Consider the following 23,655-nt stretch of genomic DNA (forward strand, 5'->3'; position numbering starts at 1 on the left):
TTTTTGAACGCGGAACGCGCCAAGAGTGGCGAACTTGAGAAGTATGTCCAGGTGGAACGCTCAAGAGGCCAGGAGCTCCAAAATGCCATGAGGAATATGCAGACGGAAGCAGAACGGTTGTCGCAGCAAGTCCATCAGCAGCTGCAGGTCATCGAGTCTCTGGAGGCGGAACGCGTCTCGCTTGGGGAGAATTTGACTGAACTGCATTCAAGTTTGTCGTGTACGTGCATCGTGAATATATGCTATGACCATGGTCTGACTTCTCTTTAGTGACGCGTCAAGCGCTACAATCGGAGCAGCAGAACTCAACAAAGCTTCAGGAACAAGTCCAGTCGTTGGACCAGGCTTTGCACGAGTACACCGAACAGGTCGAACAGCAGCAGCAGACCATCTCTCTGCTGGTCTCGGAAAAGGCTTCTCTCACCTCTGCTGTCGAGAGACTTGAGTACACCGAGAGCGGTGAGTGAAGGGTGGTTGCTTATGAGAAACTTCTTTTCAAACGTGTCTCTAGCTCTCGAAGAGGCCGAGAAGCGTCTCCAGGACGAGTTGTCGAAGAGCGCGAACTCCAGGTCCGGGTATCACAGTTAGAAACTGACACGGAAGCATCTGCATCGACTATCGCCTCACTGTCCGAGTCCGAACGTGAGCTCACCGAGAAGTCGAGGGATCAGGTCCGTCCACATACGTCACCCATCACAGGCGGCCGAAGCTCAATCACTTGACGATCATGCAGGAACGCGAAATACAGCATCTCAACGCCTCACTCAACGAACTGGAGGTCCAGGCCGACGAATACCGTCGGCGTGCACGAGAACTCGAAGAACAGATTGAAAGCGACGACCGCGCGGAGCGCCTCGAAGAAACCCTCAAGAACACCAGGATCGCGCGGACGAAGTCGAGTTCCAGCTCTCGAAGTTGCGCCAGGTGAGCCTTCTCCAGCCACCGATCATCAATCACCGTTGACGAGCGTGACGAACAGGCTCACGATGCACTCCAACGCGATCGCGAAACTCTCGATAATCATCTGCAGAAGAAGACGGCTGCCGAAGCGGATTGGCAGGCACGACATGCGGAGGTCGAGCGCCAGCACGCCGCCGTCCAGGAGCAGCTCTCGCCGGTGATTGCGGAGCGCGACAGCCTCCTCGGCGAACGCACTGCGCTGCAGACGGAAGTCGAGGGCCACAAGCACATCGTCGCCGGGCTCGAGCAAAAGCTCGCTGCGCTTGCTGCGGACGTTACCGCGGGCGCACGCCAGCTGAAGCAGACCCAGGCAGAGCTCAAGGCGTCGACCGCGCGCGCAGAAGACGCGGAGCGGATGCAGAAGGAGCTCCAGACGGAGGGCATCGGTCTCATGCGCTCCCTGGACGAGATGCGGCCCAAGATCGTCGAGCTCACGGACGAAAAGCTGCGCCTGTCTGAGCGTATGGACAGCCTCGAGAAGACGGTCGCCAACCGCGACGCCATCATCGCGCACCTCGAGGGCACCATCGAGGACGCCAAGGACGAGATGGCTGCGGTCCAGCGGGAGCGTGACAACCTCCAGGCGGCGCTGGACGCCGAGCGCGCCGCGCTCCAGAAGGACTCGTCCGAGCTCCAGCAGGCCTACTCCGATCTTCAGGCCGAGCTCACTGCCGCCCGCAAACCGGCGGGGACGCAGAGGGCGACCGCACGAAGCTCCGCGCGGCCGTCGTGGCGCGCGAGGACGAGCTCCGCCGGCTCTCCGCGGACGCGCAGGCGCAGGCGAAGCAGCTCGCCGCGCTCCGCGCCGAGCTCGCGGAGCAGGCCGACGCGCAGGCGGAGGCGTCCGAGTTCCTCGCCCGCGCGCAGGCCGACGCCGAAGCCCTCCGCGCGGACGCGGCGCAGAAGGACGCGGAGCTCGAGCGCCTCCGCGACATCGTCGCCTCGCCCACCGCCGGGCCCGGTGCGGGCCCCTCGCTCGACGACGAGATGCTCAGCGCGCTCCGCCAGCAGCACGCGCTCGAGCTCTCCGCCGCGCACTCCAAGGTGCGCGCGCTCGAGTCCGCCGTGTACGACGCCGAGGCGAAGATGCACGCCCACCAGCGGCGCGCCGCCGCGCTCGAGGGCGAGCTCGCGGAGGTCCGCGCCCAGCCGCTCGCGCTCCCCAGGCGCACGTCGAGCCGGCAGAACGAGCTCCGCAGGGCGTCTATCGGGTCCGGACGCCCCGCGCGCACGGCGTCGCCCCCACCCCCGGCGACGCTCGCCGCGTTCGAGGGCCTCTCGCCCGAGGCGCGCCACAAGCGCAAGGTCAGCCTCAGCATGCTCAAGGCGCGCATCGACAGCGAGCTCGCCGCGTCTGCGCACCCGCCGCGTGCAGGAGCGACAAGCTCGCCGCGGCGGAAGGTTTCCGGACTCCCTGTGGTGGTTGAGCCTCCCGAAGTGGACGAGGCGCCGCACTCGCACGATCACACTCACCAACACGCGCACAACGGTCATAGCATTAGCCACAAGCGGCCCGTCTTCATGGACGAGTCGCACATCTTCTGGTGCCACTGCTGCCAGGGCGATCTTGTCGTACTCTGATCCCGGGGCGTACACGGTGCTGCATACTATACTTAGTTTGGGACAGGTACAGACACTTGCTAGCGGTCGGGATGTTGCTTTCGTTGTTTATTCCATTGCCGCGTTCGCTCGTGTGGAATTCATATATTATAATGTACAGGATAGTAGACATAGGCATGCAACGCTGCATGTGCGCGCGGGCGCGCAGCGCTGTCCGCGGCGCGACCATTAACAGACCATATAATATGTACACACAGGTGGGGGAGGCACAACGTCCGAACGAAGCAACGAGTCCCATGAGAGTCGTGAGAGATGATGATAGTGATGTACATGTACACGGTCGGGAAGGGGGTCGCTCATGAGGCAGTGGTGGAAGTAGACGTAAGGCTGTTGCGCTTCGACTTCAGCTTCGATAGTTTTTGTTGCAGGTCCTGGGAAGAGTTCAGGTGTGTGAGCACGCGTGTAGGAGTGAGAGGGGCACGGGATATGGCGCACCTGGACCTCGTCGGGCTTCAACGTGCCCTTGCCGCGCTCCTCCTCGACGCCCTTCTCGATGCTCTCGAGGATCTCGTTCATGAGGTCCTTGTAGTCCACGCCGAAGAACTTGCCCAGCTTCGCCGCGCGCCGGCGGCGCTGCTGGAACGTCTGCTTGCCCTCGAAGGAGCCCTCCATGGGGGTGGGGAGGAGCATGGCGCCAATGTCGGACGAAAACGAGGCGACGGACATGCGCGACGGTAGCGAGCGGCGGCGGTCCGCCTTCGAGGTCGTCGGGCTCGAGACCGAGAACTCCTCGAAGAGCTCGGGCGAGATCTGCGGGGCGCCGCTGATGGAGGCGGCGTTGGTCGGGGCGGGACGTTCGCGAACTGGAAGTCGTACTCCGAACCCACCGGGTAAGGGTCGGTGCCGGTGATGTAGTCGTGCAGCTCGGCGAGGGACTCCTTATCGTCCTGCAAGCAGGTCTGAGCACCACGCACGGGAAGTCAAGACGGAGAGCACTCACCCGGTCGATGATGTCGTTGAGAGAGTTGAGAGAGTGGCGATAGTGCATGTACACGGAAGAAAGGTTGGGTTTGAGGAAGTTATCTGCGTCGTTGATGAGAGGCTGTGAAGAATCGCCGGTGCCCGGACGTTTTGAATCCTTACTCTTGACATTCGACGATGACCCAGGGGCGACGAAGCGGAACGGAGGCGTCGCTGGCGAGCGCGGAACGGGGGTCCGCCAGCCAGGGCTCGGTGCGGTGGGAGCGCGGGTGTGGTACAGGGTCTGGGGCGGGGCGACGCCGAACATCTGTAGGCATGGAAGACGCACCCGTTCAGCAAGAGGGGCTAGCACACACGCGGGTGCTCAACGCACCTTCTCCATCTTGACGGCGCGGCGGACGTTGATCGCCTTCTCGCGCTCATTGAGGTCCTCCTTGAGGCGGTCGATGTCGTCGGACCAGGTGCGGGAGAACTCGGCAGCGGAGGAGGATCTACGGCGCCTCATCTTGGCTCTGTGGACGTCGGTGGTGCCGTCGCCGTCGTCGGGGAAGGAGGGAGCGGGAGGGGGGAGCGGGGTGCCCTCGTCGAGGGGACCGAGGACGAGGTGAGGGGGGACGCGGGAGCCAAGGTAACGATGGAGCTTCGCGAGCTTTTCACGCTTTCGACGGCGCTCGTCCTCGGCGAGCTCCATCTCGGCGAGCGACGCGGCGGACGGCGACGGCGCACGTCTCCGCCCGGGCCGCCGGGTCTCGTCCAAGTCCATGTCACCGCCCTCCTCGTCTGAGAGGTCGATGAAGGAAAGCGGGGAGCCCGGTGCGGCGGCAGAGCGGACGCTGCGCCACGAGTGGCCCGCGGCAGAGCTGGCGGTAACGTTGTCGGGCGGGCCCTCGCGCTCGCCGACATGGACGACGGCGGTGGACGGGTGCGAGTCGGCGGAGAGGCGGGAGTCGAGGGAGGACCGGGCGGGGCCGAAGAACGCGACGTCGTCCGGGGACAGGGGCGCCGAGTGCCGGCGGGCGGCGGGCGCGACGTCGGACTCGCCGCCCGGGACGGAGGGGGCGGGGCGGTGCTGCTTCCGGCGGGGATTCAAATTGAGCGCGAGCGGGCGAGGGAGGGGAAGGCAGCCCGGAGGCAGCACGACGTCATACTCGTCCCCCGTGACAGGCGAGACGGACGTCCCCGGCGGCTGCCCGAACACCTGCGCCAGCTTCCGCGTCGTCCGCACCCTGTCCGCCCGCTCCTGCGTCGAGAGCGCGTTCGAGGACGCGAACGTCGGCCCGTCCACCTCGTCCGCGTGCAGATGCGGCGGCTGCCCAGCGTCGGCGACGCCTTGCTCGTCCGCCGCGTCCCAAAGTCCGGCTTCGGCGTCGTCGGGATCGGCGGCTTGTCGTACCCGGTCGGCGCAACGAGACGCTCCAGTCGGGGCTTGTTCGACGACGACGCGGGGCCGGAGCGGGGGACTTCGAGCCGGAGCCGGAAGACGAGGACTTGCCGTGGCTCGACTCCCTGCTCGCGATGGGAGGCAGGGGCTTGTCCCCCGGCGCGGCCGGGGGCATTCCGACGTACCCAAACTCGGCGCCGCGGGGCGAGTACGTGGGCGAGGCGAGGTCGATGAACGACTCGCGGTCGGGGCTGAAATTCATAGGGGGTCGTGTGCGGGGCGGGGGGAAGAGGTCGAAGGAGTGGCTATTAGCGGTCGAGGCCGGTATGGTAGACGAGATCGAGACGCGGGGTTCTGGAGGAGGGTCGTCCGAGGCGGAGGGGAAGGAGGAGCTGAAGCGCGGCTCGAGGGAGGAGGAGGACATGTCGGACGGCTGGCGCCCGTGGGAACGGCGGGGGCGTGATGATCTGTGCTGGACCGTGATTGGACTCGGTCGAGCCCCGACTTGCGACAGTCCGAGCTCGCGCCCCGGTGCGACCGCCGCGCCTGCTGATGGCGGTCGCTCTCCGCCCCTGGTGAGCGTCCCCTGCGCGCCCGCCACCACGCCTGCGACACACAACACGATGAAATCCACCGTCAGCGACCCGCGCCGGCAGCTATTGAAACTGCGCACCTTTCCCCTTCGACCCAGACGACACCGGCGAGCTGGGCACGCTCCCGCCCACAGATGGGATCGGCTTCATCAGCTCCCCCGCCGTCCTCACGCCCCCGACCAGCCGTCGGTACCGCGACGACATCGACCCCGACAGGTCCTCGCTCCCAGAGCCGCCCTTCTTCAGCGTCCGCCTGCCCTCCCTCAGCGCGACGTCGCTCATCCGCCGTGCGGGCAGCGCCGCACCCTCCTCGGGGACCGCGCTCGGCTGGCTCTTGCCCTTGCCCCCGAGCTTCGTGATCTTCTGCAGGCCCGTCAGGACCTTGTTGCGCTGCCCGCGCGCCGCGCCCTCAGCCACCGGCGTGTCTGGCGACGACGGCTGCGAGCCGTGGAACCTGAACGCCCCGAGCTCGCCGTCCAACGCGTTGTCTGGCCAGTGGCGCGACCCGCCGACGCCGCCGACGCGCTCCCCGTCCGTCGCGACGAACGCGCGGGGATCGAGCCTGGGGGCCTGGCGCGCGATCCACGGCGGGACGTGCCCGGACGTGGACGCGGACGCGTATACAGCAGACAGCCTGCCGTCGTCGTCCTCTTCTCCGAAGCGGTCGTGGTGGCCCCGTCGCGAACGCGCCGTGGCGTACGTCTCGTCCGCGTCGTCGAGCATCGACTTGCGGCGGAGGGGCGCGAGGCCCGTCATGTCCCCGCGCAGAATGTGCGAGAGGCGCGGCGACGGCCGCACGAAGGCGTTGTCCGAGGCGCCCGGCGTCTCCGGCGAGTTCGTGGGCGGGGACGAGAGCGGGGAGCCGGGCAGGGAGCCCGCGACGAACGAGGCGAGCTGCGGGACGGGGTGCTCGCCGCTCGTGGCTGGAGAGTTTGGAGTCGAGCGCGTCGGGCGCGCTCTGTGTGTGTTCGGGCGTGGTGGGGGAGGGAGGCCGACGGGGCTCTGAGGCTGAGAGAAATGGCCTGCGGCGAAACGAGGACGTAAAAGTTAGCGGTTGGTTCGCGCTGCAAGCGGTTGGCACAGAAGCAGATGGGGAAGTGCGGTATTGTCGCTCATGCTATGAGCCGTTTGGGGTGTTGGCTCATCCACACCGTGCGGCGTTCACTGGAGAGACACGTAGCAAGAACAGGCGCGTACGTAAACGCCGTCTATTTGATCTGCAACGCGAAGTGAATACATCCTCATGCAGGCTGAATTGAGAACAGGCTTGTCTTAGGTGCCCGACCAGCCGTGCACCACTCGTCGGTGTACGCTCAGCCCACCCCCGGCAACCTATGTGATTGGTGGGGAAGAAAAGGCCGGCACACGTCGAACGCGCAATTCCTGATGCGAGTTTCCAGCACACAACCGCGCATGCCGACATACGGTGATCGGCGCCAGAGAATACGCAACAGAATGTACGGCTGTATGCACGCTCGTTCGCCCGACACGCCTTGCGACGCCGCGGCATCCGCGAAGCGCAACTCAGGCGACGACCGCCGCTCAATGGCGTGCCTCACGTGCATAACGTGGCTCGCGGGAAGCGCGCCGGAGATATCGAGGTACGCACCTGCACCGGCCGCGCCCCCGTCGCTCTCGAACGCGGCGTTCAGCACCTGCGGCTCGACGATGAACCGCCTCTTCCTCCCCGGGCCGGGGACGTCGGCGAGGTTGAGGAGCTCCTCGAGCACGGCTGCGTTCGGCGCTTTGTCGGTCATCGGGGTGCCGTCGTGGTTCGTGAAAAGACTCGAGACTTGAGGCCTTGACGCTTGGAATTGGACCGGGCTTGCACCAGGCGGGTTTAGGCAGCGTTCCAGGACGCGTCGTGACAGGCCTGTGGGCGTCGGGCGTCGGGCGTCGTGTGGGTCCGTGCTGTGTGCGGGGAAGCTCGCCCGATCGTGTCTCGTCGGAGCCGATCGTGGTGGGGGTAGGGAGGGACCAAAGTGCGTGTGCCCCCGACGCAAAGACGAGAAAAGAGGGAGGCGGGGCTTCAAGTTGGAGTGTGCAAGGCACGGCGCGCGCGAGACCTTTTAGACGGTGCCGGCTAGCGTGTGGGTATGCGGTGGGCAGCGCGCGGGGTATGCGGGAGAGGGAAGGGCCAGGGGGCGCGGCGGTGTGAAGGCGGAGCGGCCCAAACGGAGGGTGAGACCCGGGGGCGTGCGCAGGGTGCACGGGGCGAGGTGGAAGGCGAAGTGGACGAGTACGCGGGCGCGCGGGAGACGAGGTGCGCAGGTGCCAGAGGGTGGGGGCGCGCGGGGGCGCGGTGCGCTCTATATCGCATCCGCATACGGCGTGGCCTGCCCACGGCATCGATGCGCCCGCGCACTGGCCTGCGCCCCCATCGGCCCGCGCACTGGCGTTGGCCCGCGCACGCCGACGCCGGGGCGCGAGAGGGGGGAGCTGTTTCCGTCGCGCACGGAGCGAGGCGCGCGTTCCCATGGCGACTGCCCTTCGCCCCCACCCCCTCGCGAGAGAGTCGCGATCGTCGAGGCTGCAGCCGCGCGCGCGCCGCTGTGTCATGCTTGTCATGCTTCGCCCCGATCCTCGCAATCGATCCGTCTTCTGCGCGCCCCAAGCCCGTCCTCGCGCCACTGTCGCGCAGGCTCGTATTCTGAGGTTGGGAGAGCAGGAGTGCGCGCAAGAGCCTCGCGGCCCCGCGAACCTGATCCAGGCTGTCAATCATTCTCTCCGGCCGGACGCACAAACCGGCGGCTCCGTCCCAGGGCCAAGGCCCAAACCACACGCCCAGGCGCCCGGGCCCGATAATCACGATGTAGCGCCGACGTAGTCTAACCCGTCGAGAACCTTGATCGTGGCGTTCGCACCTTCCGGCCCGGGGGTGCGTCTGCCCCCGACCACGGAGAAATAGGAATCCGCTCGCGCGCGACGACCGCAAAGTGGACAGCGAAAGAAGGAAGATTGCGCGAGCTCTCGCATGCCTCCCATCGCGAATGGGCGACTGCGGCGAACCGATCGTCCGTACGTCGTGCTCGTCGCGACGCACCCCGAAGATGCTCGATCACGTCAACCACCACGCCCGGCGTGAGTACTCCCCGCACACGAGGCGTGACGGCGTGAAGACGGTCCTCCAACTCACTCATGAGATCACGTACATGCGCGGCATCCGAGACGGGTGCGCATGCCCGTCGGCGGGGCGCAGATGAAATTGTGACACTAGCGTCCAGGATCAAATAAAAAGGATGCGATTGAGGTGAGACGATATAAGGCGATGCGGCTCCAGAGGCAGAGGAAACGTTGATACAGCAGCAAGATGCAAGATGGAGATAGCTAACGAGAAGTATCGTGATGTACAATCCAGGTCGACGACGTAGGAAGTGAGTGTTGAGATCTGTAAGGACGAAGCTATGACGAGGAGAGGTGGGGATAATGATGCCAACAACTCGACGAATGACCATCTCGACAATGAGAGTGACGACGCAAGAACCTAAGTCGCTGTCCGTAGCCGGCGCGGCGGCAGCGCGGGGGGCGGTCCCCGGCCAATGGGAGGCATCGTCGACGCTCCTGATCCCGGTGGGGGGCTCGGCGGCGACGACGGGGTGGGCGTGTTCGACATAGGCGACTCCGACATGTTCGTGGACACAGGTACATTCGTACTTGAGTCCGATGCGTCTTCGCCTTGCGCGAGCGGTGGGGTCAACGGCGAGATACCAGCGGGCGGCGTCGACGACGTGAGCGATGCACGCTTCACCCGGTCCTTGACCACGATCGACTGCAGCGCGGCCGACGCAAGCGACACAGACTGAGCATCCCCCTGCCCGACCGAGGCTTCTGACGGACGCGAAATCTCCGGCTTTGCGAGCAGCGCGTGTGTCGAATTTGCGCGCGGCGGGAGCGGCGGCGGCACGCGTGCCGGTTGCGGTAGGGTCGGTAGCTGCGCTTGCAGAGCGGCTGGTGGGAGTGCTGGGATCTCTCCACGACCGCCGCTCGCCTCCGCAGAGGACGACGGAACGGGTATCGAGTCCTGGTCATGCCCTGCGAACCCAGTCTGAGACACGGGGGCAGCGTCCTCATGTTGGGGCGGTGCACCATTAGCTGGCGCCTTCCACAGACGACTGTACATGTTTTGCAGCTGCAACGGCGCCTTCTTCGTGTCCTGTGGTGGCGCTGGCGGTGGGGGTGCGTAGCCCATGGACATCACCTCGCCGCGATTCTTCGCGTGGATTCCCGGGATCATCATCGTCTTCGGTGGCAGCGGTTGAGTGTGGATGGTCGTCGCAGGCCGCTCCAGCGCTTCTGGCTCGACGTTCGCGATTGGTGCTGGTTTGCTGTGCTGCGAAGATGCCGACGCCTGCGACTCCGTTCTCTCCAGAGGTACGGGTGATTCTGCGCGCGGGGCCGCCGCGGTCTGTTTCGCACTGGCAGGGTCATCGAGCGCAGGGGGTGCAGGGAGCGGTGCGTTGGCTGGCGGCACGCTCTCCGCCCTGGCTTTGCCTTTCCCATTGGGGACGGGGACAGGTTCCATCGCAAGCTGGTTGCTCCACGACGTCTCTTGCAGCGGCGGACGCTCTCGCTCGCGCCGTTCTTCCACCGCCGCACGAACCTCGGCGTACGAAGGACGCACGCCGCGCCGGGCGCCCGCCCGTCCGCCCGGGACTGGTCCCCGTGCCCGCCATCGGGAACGTCGTCTCCGGACAGGGCCCCGGCAGACCCGCCGCTGATAGACTCCCGTCGGAAGTTGCTCCAGTTGACGCCCCATTTGCGCATCGCTTCCTTCGCAGTGTTGCTTAGCGCCTGCTTGTCCGCCGCACGAGTCTTGAGCGTCTGGAAGAACCCGCTGGGACTGGTCGGGGTCTGACGTGAGGAGCCACCATTAGCGGCAGGGCTCTTGGGCCGGTAAGTCGCAGTCTGGGCGTCCGGTGCGTCGTCGGAGACGTCACCTGCGCGAGACGACGAAACGGAGGTGGAACGTGAAGAGTTGGAGCGGAAATGCTGGGAGGAAGAGGAAGCGCGACGGGTAGAGTTGCGGGCTGACAGATACTGGGACTCTGGGACCTCGTCCGATGGTAGAACGGCGGACTCCTCCGGCTCCTCAAGGGCCCTAGAGTTCGGAACGCTTGCAGGCCTGTTTGTGACCTCCGGTCCGAGACTCCTACCCCTTGAAACGGGTTCGTCTGGGACAGGTGTATCGGAAGGAGTGGACGTGTCGGCGTCTTGCGCACTTCCAAACCATGTTCGACGTTTAGCTGAGGAGCTTGAGCCTGAAGACCCGGCGATTTCAACTGTCGTTGCTCGAACCATTGGTGCGCCGTCCGGGGGTGACGTCCCGCTGGTTTCGTTGGCAGAATGGGAGCGCTGCATCGGAGGAAATCCAGGTTCTCCAGTGTCTACCCTTGACGCCTCCTCCGGTGGTGGTCCTGTAGGCTCTCCAGCAAGCGTTGGCGCTCGTTCACGACGATATGCGTCGGCCCAGATACCACCACGGTTCGCGTACTCCTCGCTGTCGAAGAACGATATGTCGTCCATGTTGGGAAGCACCACAGACTCCAGGATCTGTCAAACGTCGTGAGCCAACAGCACACGAGAGTCAAAACGACACTTTGACATGAATAGACACGCACCACTTCCTTCAACTTGGACTGCACGGTATTGAGGATCATACTCCAGGTGATCTGCCTGTCGCTGACGACGGGCTCCACGTCCAGGACGACGTGCGGTTCCTGGGTGAACGCGTACCAGATACGGCTCGAAGGCGGCCGCTTGACCTTGATGAGCAGGTTGCCCTCGATCTCGCGGAGGACGAGCGCAAGCACGAGCTTGACGTTGTACACCTTGTTCCCCGCGAACGCCCCCAGGTTGATCGTCGCCGTCGCCTCGACCGTGATGCGCACCTGGCCCTTGTACGCGACGTGGACCTCGAGCGCGGCGTCGCCCTCCTTCGTGAGCTCCTTGAGCATCGGCTTGCTGAACGTCGGCGCGCGGTCGCCCACGCTCACGTCGCGCACGTTGATGTCGGTGAGGAACCCGGGCCGCTTCACCTTCGATATCTTCTTCATCAGCCGGCCGATGATGTACTCCTCGAGCTTCGCTGTCCGGTAGTAGCTGAAGAACACGCGCCCGAGCAGCGCGTTCAGCCACCGCATCGGGATCACGTCCGGCTGCTCGTCGAGCGTCGCGACGAGGTGCGCCATGTCCTCCGCGCGGTACACGGCGCGGAGCGGCGCGAGCGTCGGCCGGTGCGCGGGCTCGCGGCTCGCGTGCACGAGCGCGAGGTACCAGTCCTCCATCTCGACCGCGGAGCGGACGAAGATGAACCACGGCGCCGTCACGTCCGCCGCTGCGCCCGCGCCCGCGCCTCCTCCCGCCTCGTCTGCTCCACGTCTCGTTCCTCTTCGTCGTCGTCGCCCCCCAGCCGCATCTCCCTCGTCACGCTCGGCATCCCCTCTTTCCCGCTCCCTCTCCCGTTCCCGCTCCCCTCCGACCGCTCCCCGTCCTCCCCGTCCGCCCTCGGCCGCAAACAGATCGCGTTCCGCTTCGCGAACAGCTCCCCGTCCGGCAGGCCCTCGGGGTGCACCCCCACCCGATGCGCCGCGAGGTCGACCGCGGCCCCGCACTCGCCCATCCCCTCGTCCTCGTACAGGTAGAGCACCGTGCCCTTGAGCGCCGCGAACCACGCGTCCTTCGGCCGCGCCCGCCGCGGGTCCTTCGAGCGGCCGTCGAGGAAGCCCCTGACGAGCTCGACGTACGAGCCCTCTGTGGGCGGCTCCTCGAACGTGCGCCGCACGGTCAGCCAGCCCCGGCGCGGGCGCGGCGCGTCGTTCGTCTCGAGGGCGTTGTCGTTATCTGAGGGAGAGGCGGAGGCGGGTGGAGAGGGTGAGGAGGACTCGGCGTCGGCGTCAGCGTGCTCCTTCTGGGACCGCAGCTGCAGCTCGCGCTTCCGGAGCTTGTCGGGGTCCGCGTCGCCGACAGGGACGGAGGTGTAGACGGTGTAGAAGACGGCGGCAAGGACGGCGAGCGGGAGGAGGGTGAGCCCGCCGAGGATGTATGCGTAAAAGAGCGCCTTGAGCGACATCGATGAGGTGCGCGTGGGTGGAGTGGAGCGGGGAGGCCGGCGGTTCCGTTCAGCGATATATGGAGAGCATACGACGGCGTCGATGCGGACGGCTAGGGCGAGTGGGAGGTTCGGAGTAGAGCACGGCGGCGAGCGCAGGGCATGGGCAGGAATACGTGGTGGGACGGCGTCTGCTGCAGGGGCCAGGGCGCGGTGAGGTCACCGCATACAGCTGTCCCCACGTGCGTCTAAGGCACGCGCGGATTCCCCCAACCAAGTCCTCGACTGCTGTGCCACGTTCGCATCTTCCCCCGCCGCATGTGTCTCTGATGTCGACAGACACTAGATAGCATTGGAGATTACCGCACGCGTCCGCTGGCACCAGCGACGCGGTGACGGGCTACAGAACGAATATAACGACATGTACAAGAATACAGAACGCATAGCATACCTGGCAACCGACGCAGCCCGCACATCCTCCATCCACGATAACCAAACGACAGACTCTAAGGAAACCAAACGTGCCGCGGGCACGACGAACCTCCCTCCAACTCACACATTTTATCCCTCCCTCGGGCTGCCCCGCGAATACACCACCCGCCCGCGCGGCGCCGCCCCCGCCTTCTCGTCTCCCGCCCCGTCGCCGCAGCACGCGCGCGCCGGGTCGACAGCGGCCGCGAGAACATGCCCCTGCGCATCTGCTCGTGCACGGGCGGCAGCTGCGCGCGCCAGTGCCCGCGCTCGTACCGCCAGCGCTCGACGAGCAGCGGCCCGCGCGGGGGGCGGACGAGCGGCGGGAAGACGTCGTTGAGCACCGGGTGCGCGGGCACGGGCAGGCGCGCGCCGAACGCCGCGTCCTGGTACGGGACGAGGCACGCGCCCGACGGCGGCAGGGACGGGCACGGCGTCACGACGATCGTGGGCACGGCCGGGTCCGCGTTCGTGATCACGAGCGGGACGTCGGGGTTCGAGGGGAGCCCGGGGCTTGGGCTCTGGGAATGGGAGTGAGGGTGGTGAGTGCGACGACGACGAGACGTAGAGGCCGTCGGGAGAGTGCTCACCCTGGGAGACTGGGACGACCGCCGTCGGGGCCGCTGGGGTCGCAACGGCAACGCCGTCAGGTTGCCGGTGCTGGCCGTCCGTTTTAGGCCGCAGGGCTCGTCGAAGCAGCCCCGCTCTTCTGCAGGCTGCGGAGGCGTCGACGTCAGGGGCCACGTACGTACGCACCCAAGACGCCTCGGAGGTGTACGTACCGTGTGCACCTCGGAGGCCTCTTCTACCTCCGCCTCCACCTCCGTCTCCGTCTCGTCCGCCTCCGCCCCCTCCTGTTCGCCCGCCGCGCCCTCGAGCTCGGCAAACAGCCGCGTGACGGCCTCCATGTCGTCCCGCAGCGCGCCGTACACAGGCGCGACCGTCCGGGCGCACGCGTCCGCGACGCCGTGCCACGCCAGCCGGGGCAGCAAGCACAGCTCCTCGACGCTCAGGCTCTGCCGGCGACGCCGCTCAGCGCTCTCCTGTGACTTTGACACGCACGAGCACGGCCGACTCACCACCTCGCTCCGCCCGTCCTCCGACGGCCCGTGGGCCTCGACGGCGCGGAGCAGCGTCCTCGTCGCCGCGTGGGAGAGGCGCTTCAGCATGGTCGGAAACAAGTGTGCGCAGTCCGTTCCTTCGGTCTCGTCGGTGGTGACGATGGGGGGCGGGTACCGCAGGTGCAAGAGCCGCTAGCTGTGCAGGGTGTGTGCAGGATAACGGTGCATATGCAGGCGGGGCGACGCGGACATGAGAGGACTTGACCCGAGGAGGGCCAAGGTGGTTGCAGTGGAAAGGGTGACGCGGAGCCCCGCGGCTGAGTGCGGGGGTAGCAGGCGGGCGCCGTCCGGGCGCCTCTCCCGGCCCGGCTGGGGAGAGATAGCCGGAGCCGGCGGGGCGGAAACACGGGAGCGCGCCCCTCTCCCGAGATTACGATCTGCTCAAGCCCCGCAACGCGATCGGTGGCGCGCCCCTGCCCCGCAGTTGTTCTAGGCCCCCTGTGCTCCCTGCGCGCGCAGACTCTCGATCCTGGCTGCGTAGGCGTGCTGCAGTAGAGAAGGGAATTACGGATGACATATGCTATTATGATACCCAATATATACCTTGCGCAGATCTATACAGAGATGAGCGAGAACGAAGGAGAGTGTGTATAGCTACAGAGGGTCTGGGCCCCAACACGGACGGCCCCGACGGCCAAAGGAGATGGTATGTGCGCGAAAGAGCGAGAAATACGTGTGTGTAGATGCTACAGAGGCCGCCGACTCCCGTCGACGGCGATGCGAGGCTTAACGAGTGGGCGTGCGCAGCGCAGGCCTGCACATGTACAGACGAACGAAAACCGAACCTTGTCCGATCCAAACGGAAAAAAAACTAAGCGCCCCAGCCGAGACGCGGCACGGCCGACATCTCCGCGGCGGCGACGCCGTAGTTCCATTCCAGCACGTCGTTGAACGGGTGCTGCTCTGAGGGGAGCGCCAGCGCCGGCAGCTGCAGCTCTTCAGACTTGTACCACGAGAAGTTCGAGTCGAACAGCGACCCGTCCTGCTCGAGGCTCATCCACGAGTCGAGGCCAGCGTCGCTGTTGTCGACGAACATCGGCAACTCTTCTTCGACCTCCTCCTCCTTGCACGCGAGCTCCTCCTCGACCTCCATCGTCTCCGCCTCCTCTTCCTCCTCCTCCGCCGCCGCGTCCAGCGCGAGATGACTCACGACGTCGAGCTCCCGCAGGGGCAGGATCGGCTCCGACCTCCGACGCACAAAATCTTTGGGGTCGTAGTGCATCGCCGAGAGCAGGATGGGCGGCTTGAAGCCCCGCACGGGCCGTGGGCTCTTGATCTCCAGCAATTGCGTCTGATGCGGCGCAATCGATGGCGGCGGTGGCAGGACCAGCGTCAGCGCCGAGGGAGCGAACGATGTGGGCTGAGGTGCAGATGCGTGTGCGAGTGCGGAACGGGCTGCCGTCGACACGGGACGGGGTTGATCTGCGATCGGACGCGTGGCGGCGACGGCGGTTGGCGATGGCGCCGGCACCTCTTGGTGCGCGGGCACGAGGAACGGGAGCTGGGCAGAGCCGAGCGTCGCGGGCTCGCTGTGTCGACGCGCGTCGACGAAGGTGGGGGCAACGGGGGCGGCGAAGGGGTAGAGTGGCGGCGAGAGCTGCTGAGTGAAGGAACCGAAGTCGAACGAGAAACCACTCGGAGAGAGCGGCGCGGATCCTGGGACGTAAGAGAGCGCGTGCGTGAAGTGGTCTTTCGGCTTCGGCTCCAAAGTGAATGCGAAGTCGTGGCGGAACGACGCAGGGTGGAGGGCGGAGGCCAATCCGACGACGGGTTCGTTCGGCGTGGGGGTCGTAACCGTGCTGTCAGATGACGGCGTGGGATAGTCTTCGGGGTAGGGGGACGAGCTGTCCGTGTCGAACGAGGCGGATCCGCAGCTGGAACGAGACGCGGAGCGCGAGATGGGCGACGAGGGGTTCGCGGAGATGGGACCAGACGTGAAGTCCCAGCTGGCGAGCTGGTCCTCGGCCTCGAAGAAGGCGCTGGAGGCCATCATGTCCGAGGTGAAATCTGCATCGCACGAGCTATCGGTGAGAGAGGATTGGGCAAGAGGGAGATCCAGCTGACCATTGATATCAAAGTCGTAGAGAAAGTCGGGAAAGTCGGAGTCGAAGGGGGGCTTGGCGGGAACGCCACCCATGTCAGCGGGGAGCGTGTGGATGGCGGAGCGGAGTGGGTCCGGGCCGAAGTGGAAGGCCATTTGGTGGTATGGGGGGAGGAAGGGATGTGCAGTCGGGGGAGGAAGGGCGGCAAGGGCGGGATGTATATAGCCATGGGCACAAGTGGCGGCGTGGGCGGGGAGCGCGGTAGGCAGGCCAAAGGCGATCGCGGCGGAGGGGCTGTGGGCGACTTGCGGGCGACATCGATGATGCGCGGGGAGCGAGGTCGCAAGCAGACGCGTTTGGCAGGACACGGGCGTCTGTGTGCCGGATCGGGGGCGATCAGCCCGGGGGAACGGTAAATGACGGAGGATACAATGGGAGGCGGACAAAGACGGGCTCGGCCAGGTGCAGGCACGAGGCCAGAGGCCAGAGGGCGACGATGCATGCGCATTGTGCACAATGAAAGGCGAAAACAGGCCTTGGCGGCTCACCTCGGGATCGGACCCTGCGCCGACCCAGGCTCCGTTTGGGAGCCGGCTGGTCAAAGGGCGCACGCCTGCGGGGCAGCAAAGGGCGATTGGCCGGCCGGCGCTGCGGCGGGGGTGCTGGAGGTAGGGGTGGAAGGTCTTTGCACGCTTCGACGGCGGCAGGGCGAACTCGAGCGGCGCGGGGCGGGTCGTGGGCGGGGGCATGGCTGGGGCAGACGGGAGACGGAGGGGCGATGGGCGGGCTCGAGCAGGGATATTTGAAGGATTCGAGCGGACGGAAGCTGTGAGATCGGTGAGAGACCGCAAGCGAGAAGCGTTCCAAGACTGTTCCAAGTCGCGCCCGATTTGGGGGGGCGGACCACAACCGCGCACCGGAAACCAATTACTGCCCGCTTCTCCGAGTACTCGCCATCCCGTTCGCCATGATAGCCTCCGCCCCCCCAATCTCCCCCGCCTGCCTCGCACGAGCCTCTCCGCTGCACATCCACCCCGGCTTCGCAGGACGCGTTGCCCGGTGTCGTAACGCCCGCCACCTTCCACCGCGCCCATCATCCGTAGCGTTCGTTCCTGTTCGCTCTTCTGCGCCGTCCCACACAGCGCACGCCGGAATCAGTCTGCGACACAACTCCATCACTGATGCACCCCTCCTGCTCTCAGCTCGACTCGAGCACGGGCGTGGGACAGCCTTCTCTGTCTGACTGTCTGATATCCGGCCGCCGCGCAGGACGAGTCGCAAACCCGGAGGTTCACCGCCCAGATGCGCAGCGCGCGGCACGGGCGGCTGCACTCTATCCCGACGTCCGCGGTCGTCGACGGCATCGCGCGAACAGAGTACGTGGCTCGTCGTCAGCGAAAGCCCGAGAGGTACCGTCGACCGCGGCTGCGGATGGCCGAGCTCGGAGTCGTGCTTCTGTCGGCAGAGAGATCTTGAGACACCACCGAGTCACAGGCGGCCCCTGTCGCCGTATCGCGTCGCCGTGGGCGCGGGCTTCGTTTGCGGGCGTGCGTCGTAAAGGGCGGCGAGACCTGCAGCTAGAGCTCTTGAGAGTGGCCGTGTGGGCAGGATGGCGCCGATCCGTGGTCGGGTGGCCCCCGGGCCGCTCGAACTCGGCCTTCCATTGTCCGCGCGCGCGCGGCCACCACGCCACTCTGAGGCAAGTTTGCCAGACACAACGATCACTCCGTCGTCGTTCGCCATTATCCGCCCTGCCGAGCTCCAGACAACACTCGACGAGGACCGGATGGGAATGTCCATGTGCGCCGAGCGATCGCTCCGAGACCGGCAAGCTCTCTCTCCAAATGGGCGCACGGGCCCAGTCGCGAGGGCCGCCCATGATCGGAAGCCAGGCTTCTTCCAACCCTCTTCGCTCCCCTCTTTGTGTTTTTGGCTCGACAGGAAACATCACAAGGCCCGCGCTGCGTCGCCGCCACGTGTCCGCTTCGGGCCAGTGTACAGCTGCAGGCACTCCGGATTCCGAACACGGACGCCTGCAAGCTGTCCACGCCTGACGTCCTCCCGGCTATCGCTCGCGTTCTGGGGCCCCCATATATCCTCCGCGGCGTGAGGCACTCAGGGAAGCCACCGCGCGCCCGGCCCACATCGGTCTTTCATCTGTTTCTGCGTTCATGACACAACCCTCCCGCCTGCGGCGAACCGCCTCCCATCTCCGAGACCAGACCACGTACGTACGTCCGACTGATTCATGTGGACCGCGCTATCCAGAACTTACTCGTAATATTGTTCGCACCCAGACTCCGCCGGTTCCCTTCTCCGAGACGGAACCCCCCGCGGTCGACCGGGCGACGGCTGTCTGGCTTGTACGGAAGTGCGAGCCTCGCGGCGCCGTCCCAGAACACGACCGGGCTTGCCACCAAACGCTGCGCATCCCCGCACCCGTCAGGAAGTTTTTCTCTCCGGGCGCTGCTCGTCTGAACACCGAAGTTCGAACCCTGCGAGGTGCTAGCCGAACGTGGCAGTGCGGACAGCACTCAATCGGCGCATCCAGGACCCGCAGCCGCCACTCCCAATTGTGTTCCATACGAGGTCCCTGGAGGTCTCAGGCATCTCACGGCGTACAGGGAAGCCTAAAAGAGGACGAGTCCGCATCGAAGCGCTCATGTGACAGCGTCATTAACACCTTGTGGCTCCCCCCTCCGTTTCGACCAACTCATTTGGCCCCATTTTTTGTTTAAATGGCCGACGGAGAAAGGAAACCGTGTGTATCATGTCATACTTGCTGTTCGATCTGCTGATTTCGACACTATCGAAGCATTGGAGGTGAAATACCCCCTGTCCTATCCGACCTGCACAACGTCCACGCCATCTACGGTTATGCTGTCGAATCATCCAACCGCGACTATTTCCCGAAGAACTCTCGACCCGGCTCCGATATGAGGATCCTAAATTCCATCTTTCAAGCTGCAGGGGACGCCAGAGCGAGCTGTATAGGGTTTTGCCATTGCCACGTCGACGTCAACGATATACTTGAGGACAAGGACGGCCCGTATTTCATCATCCTCGCCATCAGCCACCCTCGGGAAGACCGGGAGCCGGAGGTGGAGAACCTGCACCCCGCCACAGGAAACGTCAGAGTTTGGATCGAGTCGCTAGGACTTGAGGGCAGCCCCCGGTGGACGTGAGGCAAGAAATCGATATGGGGCGGGCGTGTTCACTGTTTATTAGCTCGGTGGTCTTGTCCGGCACCCCAGCTTTGAGCAGACTCGTCTTATGGCACTTCTCATGTCTCGTGTCTCCGTGAACACGTACTAATGCATTGTCGACCCAGGCGAAATTCGTCCGGATTGTAGGCCCGTTCTCGATGCCACGTACGTTTCGCATGCTCGATTGTACCAAGGTTCACGCTCAACGATCTGCAGCGCACGCAGACACTGCGCGGAGCCCGACGATTCGTAAAAGCGCGAACTTGGTGCGCAGACCCGCGCGGGATCCCACGCTGGGGTCGCCCGGCATCCGCGACAGGCACGGCGCCGTCCGCCGTTCAATCGACCGTCGTCAGCTGTCGTCCAGCCGGGCGCGGTCCCTCCATCTCTCTGTCCAATCTGGGCGGCCAGATGGAGATGGCTCTCAGCGATGCCGGAAGCCGCGTGCTGCACCTCTCGTAACTGCAGCTCCCCTCCGTCGCTCACCATCTTGTTCTCCTCGCAAAATCCGAACTCAAAAACGGTGCCCTGTTCTTCCGCATACATACCCACCGCGCTACGTTCGAACCTGGCGTGGACCCGTGTACATTCATTCACGTCCCCCGCCCTGACGCCGACTCGCGCCTTCAGTTCTCCAGATCACTCGGCCCACCCACCGAAGCACCAGTCATCCTCTGTCACCCTGTGCTTCTGTGCGCCGCATCGGCGCGCGAACGCAACCTCGCGCGAGGGTCTCCTCATTCCGATTCCAGCGGCCCCCGGCGCGCAGTGCCACTGCACGGCTCTGTGCACGCCCGACCGCGGCGCACCTACGGGAGCACGCACGGCACCCCCGCATCAATGCATCATGGACGCGTCCGAACGCACACGGAGCCCTCTGCAGCGAACGGCGCGCGTGCTGTATATACACCGCACTAGTGTACCGCTGCCATATATCAACTGCCGATATGTGCAGTCGCTTGTCTCCTGCTGGGAAGGCGCCACACCGCATCTACGGGAGCAGCCTCGCCCGTGCGTTTGATGACACTTGCGCAGCACCCGAGGACGTACGGGACATGTGGGACTGGGACGGCGGTCTCGCCCACAACACGACCGCAACGTTCCAACGGATGATCGCGCTGGGCAGCCCGAACCCCAGCGCTCTGCCCGCGTCGATGTGACGGAACCCCGCGAACAAACTCCGCAGCGCCGGGACGGAGGGACGAGCGCACGCTCTGGCCAGAGTCTGGATATCCGGATACCCTGTCGTGCCAGAGGTGCACGCCACCGAACGCACGAAGCTCGTCGGGGTCTCCCACCAAATGCCGGAGATGAGTGGAGCGGGGTGGGCGCACCGCTGTCGTGGCCGTGCAGGGAAGCTGAGAGCGTACACATTCCGGACGATTGCGATACTCGCGTGGCGGGGCCGCTGCCAGATACGCACCCATGACGCTGAGAGACGTCGTCCCGTGGGTCTGTGCGTGCGATGCGCGTGGATGCGGAGAAGCGAGGGCGGCGTGTATTCGTACAACAGTGATAGCACAACGGTGATGTGTCAACATTCGAGATTGCCACAGGGCGCAGAATAGAGTGCGGAAGATCCGGAGAGGGCGTGCTGAAGAACGCAGGTACTGGTCGCGGTCATTTGACCGAAGATCAAACTGTGTCATGGGAAAGAAGGAGGAAGCGCATTCATAACAAGAACAGATGCTGTTGCGCGGACGCGCGCCGCTGGGGGTTGGGCGGGGCTGAGTTGGTTGATCCCTGGCCCGTTGCTGCGAGATGGGCCACACGCTTTCGCTCCCGGGCTTGCATGTTTCACAACTCAACCGGCCGTTCAGCGATCGGGATGTCCGACTGTGTGTGATAGAACGGTTAGGGCTCGGAGCAGGCGATTCGGACGAGAGCGAGCGCTCACCGCGGCAGTGTCCATGGTGTACGCCCCCTCGATGAGGCCCACGTACGCGGCCGCCTCCCACGCGAAGAGCTGCTTGAGGTGCGCGGGGAGCCCCGCGGGCGAGTGCCCGCCCCAGATGCGCGCGACCCCGGGCAGCGCGCGCCGCACGCGCTCGCTCAACTGCAGGGCCTCCGCGAGCGGCCGGCCCCGGTGCCACTCCGCCTCGAACGCAATCTTGAGGAAGACTGGAAGGGCGACCGCGTGCGTGCAAGGTCGAGCAAGTTAGATAGAGTGTGAGTGAGAGCACCGCAACGGGAAGGGGAACTGAGGAGCTTACATGGAGACTCCTCGTCATCCGGGGGGTACATCTCCGCCGCCTGCCTGTAGAACTTGGCCGCCGCCGCGAGCATCTTCCCGGCTTCGTCGGTGTTGCCGCTTCGCACCGCGTTCAGACCCTGTTGCATCCACATCGCCCCGAGCGTGCTGTTCGATGTGTGGAGAATCCGGATACGAGTGTGAGTTGACTGAGGCAATCAAGAATGCCAAGAAGACTGCTCACGCATGCGCGTCGGCCACCGGATAGACGTGGAACGAGTACCAGGAGCCTTTGTCTATGGGCCCGTCTTCCTCGCCGTCCTTGGGCACGTTCTTCGTGGTCTCGTCGACCATCGAGTTCGCCATGTCGATCAGCTCCTCGACACTGTACTTCCCCTTCTCCCCGTCGTCGTCTCCTTCGTTGCGCAGCGCCTATCCGGATCTCCATTCAGCGCCGCAGCACCGAAGGAGCGACGAAACGTGACACGCACCTTCAAGTACGTCTCCATCCGCAGCCGCCGGATCGCGCGCACGTACGTCTTGTGGAACACACCCCCGCGCTCTCCCGGCGCAATCGCGCGCTCCGCCGCGAGCTGTATGCCCCACTCGAGCACGTCGACGATGTCCGCGTACATCTGCAGAGGGACCCCTAGCCCCTTCCCGCCGCGCGTAAGGAACCACGCGCGGAGAAACCACGCCCTGCGCCGACCGTCAGCGCGTCGCTCGTGCACGGCACGCTGACAAGCGAAGGATGCGCACCGCACCGTCGCGCCCACAGCGACGCGCATAGCCTTCCAGCCCTTCTCCTCCAGCAGCGCCGCGGCCGCGGCCTTGACCGCACCCGCGTCGCCCTGCGGCCACCCGCCGAACGCGGCGAGCTCGAACTGCACTGCACGCCGGACGCCGTGAGATCGGATCCGCGGCCCTGGCGCAGGACAGGACGCACCCTGCAGCTCGAGCCGTTCGAGCCACCCCTGCGCTTCTGCCGTGCTCTCCGCGTGGAAGACGCGCTGATCCCGCAGGGTGCCGCCGACGATGCGCTGGAGCGTCTGCGCGGGCAAAGGTCAGCGCAGTGCACGGGGATGCACAAGGATGCGGGTGCGGCTCACGTTCAGATCGCCCTCGATGCCCTTGTCCGTCTTCGTGAGCTTCTTGAGGTACTCCAGGCCTTCGGAGAAGTCCTGTTTGCGCGGGTCAGTGTCAATTAGGGCACAGGGATCACGGCCTGGAGCGTCACAACTGCGCCGGCGACTATACTCTACTGACTTTGTATGCGTTCATAAGCGGCCACGCCTGTAAACGCCCGTCTCAATACCGCGAGGGAGCAGCCGAGGGAGCGGGGGGAACGTACGCAGGTGTTGAGGACGTTGTTCGCCGTGAGGACGTCTTCGAACTCGAGGGCTCTGAGCCACGGCAGCTTCTCCGTGCTGGGTTCCGAGGACGTGTACTTCTCGGTCGCCTTGAGCTCCGCCTCGGCGAGCTCGCGCCCCTCTTCGTACTGCGACTTGAGTTGGAGCTCTGATTGTGTCGAAGGCTCTGCTGGGAGACACCCCAGCGCCTTCGTCCACGCCTCCTTGCTCCTGTCGTACAGATGTAGCTCCTAAAACACATACGAATTGAGCACAGCGCAGACAGCACAGGAACGAAACGTACATGACACGACTTTGCGTATCGCGCCCATGCCTTTCCGTACGTCGGATCGAGCTGTGCGGCCTGTAACGCAGCGTGGCACAGCCGGTGAGCCTCGTGCGACGCCAGAACTCTCTTCATGCACCTTTAGCGCGTCCTTCGCTGCATCCACGTACCTGCGCACCCCGGCAGTGAATACGGTGTCGACAGCACGAGAGAGAGGGACGGAGGACGCACTGTTTGAGGGCGATGTATGTCGCCGCGCGATTCGCGTACAAGATCGCGTTCGCGGGGTCGAGGCTGATCGCTTCGGAGTACTTCGATCGGGCCGCGGGTAGTCGCCGTTCTGGTGGAGGGCGTTCCCTTGCGCTTTGAGCTGCTCTGCCGCGCCCGATGGCATGCTGATCCCTTGTCGTCGTCGTCGTTCGGGGCAGACCCTTGCCCTTGCGCCCTTCTCCCCACCTGGTGGTCA

At 65.3% G+C, this 23,655-nt stretch overlaps 5 protein-coding genes across 5 annotated transcripts; 2 read left to right on the forward strand and 3 right to left on the reverse strand.

Annotated features, from left to right (window-relative positions):
- Window positions 1-87: 87 nt before the first annotated feature.
- BXZ73DRAFT_80145 (uncharacterized protein) lies at window positions 88-2,541 on the forward strand (the record flags this gene model as incomplete). Its single annotated transcript, XM_048023225.1, has 6 exons — window positions 88-220; window positions 271-459; window positions 512-569; window positions 861-924; window positions 980-1,529; window positions 1,619-2,541. 6 exons carry the CDS (start codon window positions 88-90, stop codon window positions 2,539-2,541), a joined length of 1,917 nt encoding a protein of 638 aa, XP_047874388.1.
- Window positions 2,542-2,876: 335 nt separating this feature from the next.
- Window positions 2,877-5,306, reverse strand: BXZ73DRAFT_91933 (uncharacterized protein; the record flags this gene model as incomplete). Its single annotated transcript, XM_048026167.1, has 6 exons — window positions 2,877-2,951; window positions 3,016-3,330; window positions 3,375-3,467; window positions 3,521-3,808; window positions 3,875-4,810; window positions 4,914-5,306. 6 exons carry the CDS (start codon window positions 5,304-5,306, stop codon window positions 2,877-2,879), a joined length of 2,100 nt encoding a protein of 699 aa, XP_047874389.1.
- A 3,653-nt stretch (window positions 5,307-8,959) lies between these two features.
- On the reverse strand, window positions 8,960-12,544 carry BXZ73DRAFT_91934 (uncharacterized protein; the record flags this gene model as incomplete). Its single annotated transcript, XM_048026168.1, has 5 exons — window positions 8,960-10,056; window positions 10,086-10,412; window positions 10,443-11,025; window positions 11,094-11,928; window positions 11,955-12,544. The coding sequence occupies 5 exons, from the start codon at window positions 12,542-12,544 to the stop codon at window positions 8,960-8,962; spliced, it is 3,432 nt and encodes a 1,143-aa protein (XP_047874390.1).
- A 2,382-nt stretch (window positions 12,545-14,926) lies between these two features.
- BXZ73DRAFT_104705 (uncharacterized protein) lies at window positions 14,927-16,906 on the reverse strand (the record flags this gene model as incomplete). Its single annotated transcript, XM_048016001.1, has 2 exons — window positions 14,927-16,531; window positions 16,706-16,906. 2 exons carry the CDS (start codon window positions 16,904-16,906, stop codon window positions 14,927-14,929), a joined length of 1,806 nt encoding a protein of 601 aa, XP_047874391.1.
- Window positions 16,907-18,895: 1,989 nt separating this feature from the next.
- Window positions 18,896-19,342, forward strand: BXZ73DRAFT_80147 (uncharacterized protein; the record flags this gene model as incomplete). The annotated part of the gene is made up of 2 exons (XM_048023226.1): window positions 18,896-18,918; window positions 18,973-19,342. 2 exons carry the CDS (start codon window positions 18,896-18,898, stop codon window positions 19,340-19,342), a joined length of 393 nt encoding a protein of 130 aa, XP_047874392.1.
- Window positions 19,343-23,655: the final 4,313 nt, after the last annotated feature.

This window comes from Epithele typhae (genome assembly GCF_022376455.1).
Source record: "Epithele typhae strain CBS 203.58 chromosome Unknown BXZ73scaffold_55, whole genome shotgun sequence".
In the NCBI taxonomy this organism is placed as follows: Eukaryota; Fungi; Basidiomycota; class Agaricomycetes; order Polyporales; family Epitheliaceae; genus Epithele; species Epithele typhae.